At 45.2% G+C, this 5,845-nt stretch overlaps 1 protein-coding gene across 1 annotated transcript; it reads left to right on the top strand.

Moving 5' to 3' along the window:
• Nucleotides 1–388: 388 nt before the first annotated feature.
• LOC109317587 (probable G-protein coupled receptor 139) lies at nt 389–5,309 on the top strand. The gene is made up of 2 exons (XM_019546351.1): nt 389–568; nt 4,154–5,309. The coding sequence occupies exons 1-2, from the start codon at nt 514–516 to the stop codon at nt 5,074–5,076; spliced, it is 978 nt and encodes a 325-aa protein (XP_019401896.1). The 5' UTR covers nt 389–513; the 3' UTR covers nt 5,077–5,309.
• Nucleotides 5,310–5,845: the final 536 nt, after the last annotated feature.

The raw sequence follows: 5,845 nt of genomic DNA, 5'->3' as shown, positions 1-5,845 counted from the left end.
AGTTAGGCATCTAACTACATCAATGCCTAAATATATTGGAAAATATGGCCTTGCATGTCTTTTCCAAGAACAAAAAAGGAGTTGTTGGGTGAGCCAGAAATGGACTCCATGTAGCTTCAATGCCTGTCTTTAAGCATGCACCCAAATTTCCTACTCTGCTGCTATTCAAGGAATACGAGCACAGGATGCTCTATGCCCCTAGCCCCTCATCTGCTACCGACTCGTGCCTTTCCACCAAGGTCCTGCTTTAATTTGTATGACTCTTAACAGTTACATCTGCCTGCTGTGGAGCCTTCTTTCTGCAGCTGGGTAATCATTAACATGGGGTTTATAGAGCCTGGGGTAAATTAAAAAAAAACAGGACTTGTTTGTTCATGGGGAGCTTGTTAGGAGAAAGAACTCCTACCACACACACACAACCTGAAAATCCTCAGGGGCCTGCTGGATTTGTTAGACAGTTATTAAGACCTTCAGAAAGAAGAGCTGCTCTTCAGAATGACTCGGGATCATTAGATGATCACTCTGCAGAAATTGTTTTACCCTGCCCTGGCTGTCATTGGAATCCCATGTGAGTATGCTGGGCAATACGGCGTGGCCAAAAAATAGCCTCTTCATAGATTTTAAGGTGGGAAGGAGCCATCAGAATCAGCTTCTCTTTGACCTTGTGCATAGCGCAATCCACAGAACCTTCCCCATGGGTTTATGCTTCCAGAAAAGGGAACAAAGGACAGGTCAGGCAATGCCTGTGTGCACCTCTGTAGAGGCTTCTCTGTTGCGGAGGATGTTACTCAGAGGTGAGTCACCAAGATGCAGAGAAATTTCTTAGTCAAAAAAGGCAGAGCAGCAGATAGGTATTGATGTTGCTCACCGGAATGCCTTCTCTCCTTTCCCTTGTCTCAGAGAGGCTGCAGGAAAAGGACAGTAATAACTGCACAGCCCTAATTGCCCCACGACACCAGCATTGGCTGCAGTGCATGTGCCAAAATTGAGTATTATCTTTGCCATCACTTCTCTTGAGCAATGTCCACAGATCAGCACAAAGAGCCCTGCACCAAACACAGTAATTCAGGGGTGAACAAAATGTGGTGCACAGGCCAGATGCAACCCACCAGGCCATTCCATCCGGCCTGCAGGACCCCTAAAATATTTAGAAAATTAATATTTGTCTGCCCCTGGCTGCCTGTCGTGCAGCCCTCAAAGGCTTGCCAAAACTCAGTAAGTGGCCCTCTGCCTGAAATAATTGGCTTCCCCTGGAGTAATTGCTCTGAACCTAATGGGCTAAAATGAGCTGAGTGCCACAGAATCTCTACACATTTAAAACACCTCCCTTTCAGAAATGGATGTCAGAAAATGATAAGAGAGCTGAAAGCTTGGGTGGGGCATCTAACTACATCAGCTTGAAGGCAGGGTTGGAACGGGGAAAAGTGCTCAAGTGGGATGAAACAGGGAATCATTTGATGTGTCATAGAAATCGGCAGTGTGTGTCCACGTTCTAACAGCACAGGCACCATTTTGAGCAGGCAAGGACAAAGATCAACCAGGAATGAGAGGGAATGCTATGCATGATGGGGAAAAGGTTGATGTGGCCAAGAGACATGGAGACGAAGGGTTCCTATAGATGTGCTCATTCACGTTCTAATTAGAGCAGGTTGGAGCAGACTTGACTAATCTTCCTACGTGCAGTGCAGTGTGGGAAGCAGTAGGAGGACGGCCAGCCATGGAAAAGTTCACCTGAAATACAGAGGTTCTCACTGGACCTTTTCCACACTAACTCACCCCTATATAAATTGAATCCATTTTCCAAGTAGATTAGCCACTTTGCAGGAAGTGGCCAGGGAACTTCAGAAAAGAATTGTATTAGGTTGGGGTGTCAATGATGTAGCCTGTGGGCCAGATCCAGTCCACAGAGTTGTTTTACTGAGCCCAGCACCAAATGCCCAGCTATAAAACCCTGTTAAGGGCACATCAGTGGTGTGGGGAGTGAGCAATAGCTGTGTTAACTCCCATGCTACTGTCGCTGCTGGGGCTGGGGCTGGCCCACAAGGACCCCAATGGTCCTATCTGGCCTGGAGGCCCAGTGAATTTAACACTCCTATACAAAGGTGGATGTTAATCACTTTGATCTGGAAAAACAAAACTTCATGCAAACACCCATACATACAAATATGCCCTAAAGGATCCTGAATAAGACAAATATATACCACCTCCCTAGTTATATTTTCTCATTGTTAAAAATTTGCACCTTATGTTTGCTATCTAATTGTCTTGCTTCTATTTTCTCTGCTGGATTTTGTCTTTCTTCACCTGCTGGATTAGAGAATGCTGTACTATGAGAACTTGGCTTCATGCTTAAGTACTTTCCGACCAAGCTCAAGTCTCCTCTTACAGTTCTCTTTGATAATTTAAATAGATTGAGTTTCTTAAATCCCTATCAGAAAGGTAGGCTTTTCAGATAGGCTTTACATGAACCCTGCAGTTCTTATAAACTCTTTCCACTGTTTCAGCATCCTTTTTGAAATGGGGTGTCATGGGTTCTGCATTCCCACCCACTGACCGCAACAGAAGCTGAGTGGTCTCACAGCAAGAGAACATTAGGAGTATGAAAAAATTATGAACCATTTGGTATTTCTTACTGCAAATTTTTTTGCAACATCCTGTACATTTTTCTCAGTCTTCATTTAATAAGCACCAGGCTTGTAATCCTTTTAATAAGCGCTTGGCTCCATTGGCATTGATAGTCAAAAGTCCTGTTGAGACTGACTGAGCCAGAATTTCACCCTTTGTTTTTGAAGTCGCCAGCAGCTGAGTCTCCTTACGCTTCTTCATAACAGATACATTTGTAAATCTTTATAACAAAAGGGTTTGTTTGGATTTGGGTGATTTGGTTTTAGTGATCGGGCTTTTCTATAACGTGGCTGTCAAACAACTATTGTGGGAAAGTATTTTTATTCTAGGAAAATATATCCAGGCAGAATAGTTATTCCAGAGTTGCTTAGCCAGGCCAATTAATTTTGCCCATGCAAACAGAGCCATCACAGATATCAGGGGTGTCTGTTTTCTTTTTTTGCAGCTTGGTGGGATATTGGATGTATATTGGAAGTAGGATAAGTGAAGAGGGGGTGACCGTCGCAGCTACTGACACAGCAGCCGCCAGAACTATCCCATGTACTATACCTGCACACACCTTCCATGATATTTTTCTAATACTGGGAGCTCTGTTCCAATTTAAATCTCGGGTGCTTTTAATCTTTATTTTCTCCTATTCATTTACCAAGGAAAACATAACCTGTCAGCCTATGAATCCCTTCTCCTCTTTAATTTACCAGAATGCCTTGCTTTGTCCATTGTGCTGTCATAATTTCATCAGTTTTCCACTTGCCCACAGATTTCCAGGATGGACAGAGACCTGAATGTCTAATGGACAAAGCAAAACTCTTTCATGGCCGTAAAGAAATAAAAATGGGAAGGATTTGATTTTCATTTCTCGGTTATCTGTACTTCAACCTGGCAGAAAAATCTCTCTAGCAAACCAACAGCCATAGCCTCCCCCTACCCTGTTTACGAAGAAGCTGACCAGAATAGCTATTCTGGAGTGGCTCCCCAGATCAACACTTTATTCTGGAATAAAAGTTTCTTTATCCAAAAATGCTGAATGCACTTCCAAAACACAATAATAACTACTGAATACTGTCATTTTTATTCCAGATTACTGTGACACTGGGAGCTATTTGGGAGCACTAGGAGCCATTGTAGAGCAGCTTATTCTGAAACATATAACTGGGCGATAGGCAGGGAGAGGTGAGTAGATGAACTGGAGTTTTTAAGTTTTAGAGCATTGCTTGGGGAATCTATTATTGTTTCTTACCTCGTGGGTTGTTCTTCTTTTATTGTAAGCTGGCCCGAGCCTTTCTAGATAGAGTGAAATAATAATACAGTATATCAGTCATTGTCCCCATGTGGACTGGGAATGCGATCTAAGGATTGGTGGAACCCCACAGGGCTGTTGTAGGATACGGGCTCAGAGAGGATGATGATTTGGCATAATTTTGTGCTGAGATGGTTCCTCTTGGATTTGGGGTTCAGCAAAAAGGGAGGAGACAGCTGTCCCCAGGTTAGCTCCCAACTCCTATTTGAGCTGCTGTCTCTCTTTCAGCAAACATCATGACATTTGTAATCTTCTGGAGAAAGGACGGCTTAATCTGTACTTCCAGCCGCTACCACCTGATGGCGATGTCCTTGGCCGACACTATCGTTCTTATCTTCATTGTTATCATAGAGATGATCCTGAAATACTACAGCCTGGAGCCTTTCTGGTACAAGGACCCCTGGTGCACCCTCCGGGACGTCTTCAGGTATGGATCAGTCAATGCCTCCGTTTGGCTGGTGGTCTCCTTCACCACTGAGCGTTTCATCACTCTGAACACCTTCAAGCTGAAAGGGAGGATGTGCTCCCCAAGAAGCACACTCTACACAATCATCTTGATCCACATCTGTAGCTATGCAGCAGCCATCCCATATTATTGGTCCAACAAATCAGAAATAGTAAACAGAACAGGAAGTGCGGTCTGCGTGTACCACCCGGACCTCCCTGACTATTTCATTGAGGGTCTGGTTTGGTTTCAGACCTCCCTGGGCAACATTATCCCCTTTATCATCATCTTCACCTTGAATGGCCTGAGTCTTCGGCAGATTATGCTCAGTAACAAAGTGCACTGTGGGAAGGATGGAGGGATTCACAGAATGGTTTCAGGGACACACTTGGGGAACCAGAAGAGATCTATCATCCTCCTGGTCACTGTCTCCATGACACTTGCTTATCTCTGTACCACTAGATTTGTCACACAAATTATTCTCAAGACCTGCCATTATGACTTTGATAGACAGGATTACTCCAAAGGCATTAATGTTGCAGCGGATATCGGCACCATGTTGGAACTGACCAACACTGCGGTGAATATGTGTCTCTATGCTTGCACCCAGTCTGCTTTCCGCAGGGAGTTAATCCACTGCCTTAAAGCACTTCTCTGTCCTTGCAAAGCACAGAGAAAACTCCCTCCAACAGTCTTCCAGGTGTGATATATCTCCCACTGTTTTATGGAGAAGTCTTGCCACATGTTCAACAGGAAGCAGGAACAGCTCCCTGTGACTTCCATAGATTTTCAGGGTAGGAAGGGACCTCAGCAGACCGAGTCCAACCCGCTGCCCTGGGCAGGAAGAAGCTGGGGCCAGACGACCCCAACCAGGTGTTTGTCCAGTCTCTTCTTAAAGACCTCCAAGTCAGGGGAGAGCACCATCTCCCTTGGAAGCCCGTCCAGATTCTGGTAACCCTTACTGTGAAGAAGTTCGTAATGTCTAGTCTAAATCTGCTCTTTGTCAGCTTGTGGCCATTGTTTCTAGTTACTGTAAGGGATGCCTTGGTAAACAGAGTATCTCGTATTCCTTGCACTCCCCCCCTGCCTCCGACAAATTTGTAGACAGCCACCAAATCCCCTCTCAGCCTTCTCTTGTGGAGGCTGAAGAGATCCAGGTCCCTCACCCTCTCCTCATAGGACCTATCCTGCAGGCCCCTAAGCATTAGGGCTGTGCAAAGCTTCAGGTGGGGATTTGATTCAGAGGATATTTGGCCCGATTTGGTGGCCAAATTGCCAAATCCAGATCAAATCAGGGGACCAATTAAAAGGTCTAAATCATTCCGAAGCCCTCTCAATCTTTGGAAAAGATTTGGAGAATTTAGATGAATTGGAAAGTCCCCAGTGGCTGCAGCAGGGAGCTGCAGCCGGACTCGGAGCTGGTTAAGTAGGCACGAGGGAGAGGACCATGGGGGGACCCTGTCAGGCCCCATCCC

Source organism: Crocodylus porosus, unplaced genomic scaffold (genome assembly GCF_001723895.1).
Source record: "Crocodylus porosus isolate Cpor-Errol unplaced genomic scaffold, CroPor_comp1, whole genome shotgun sequence".
NCBI classification, from domain to species: domain Eukaryota; kingdom Metazoa; phylum Chordata; order Crocodylia; family Crocodylidae; genus Crocodylus; species Crocodylus porosus.
This window is presented reverse-complemented; position numbering and strand designations above follow the sequence as displayed.

Coding starts and splice junctions, on each gene's coding strand:
- LOC109317587 (XM_019546351.1), top strand. CDS start 514: ATGATCACTCTGCAGAAATTGTTTTACCCTGCCCTGGCTGTCATTGGA. Junction 569..4,153: donor GGCTGTCATTGGAATCCCAT/GTGAGTATGCTG, acceptor TCTCTCTTTCAG/CAAACATCATGACATTTGTA.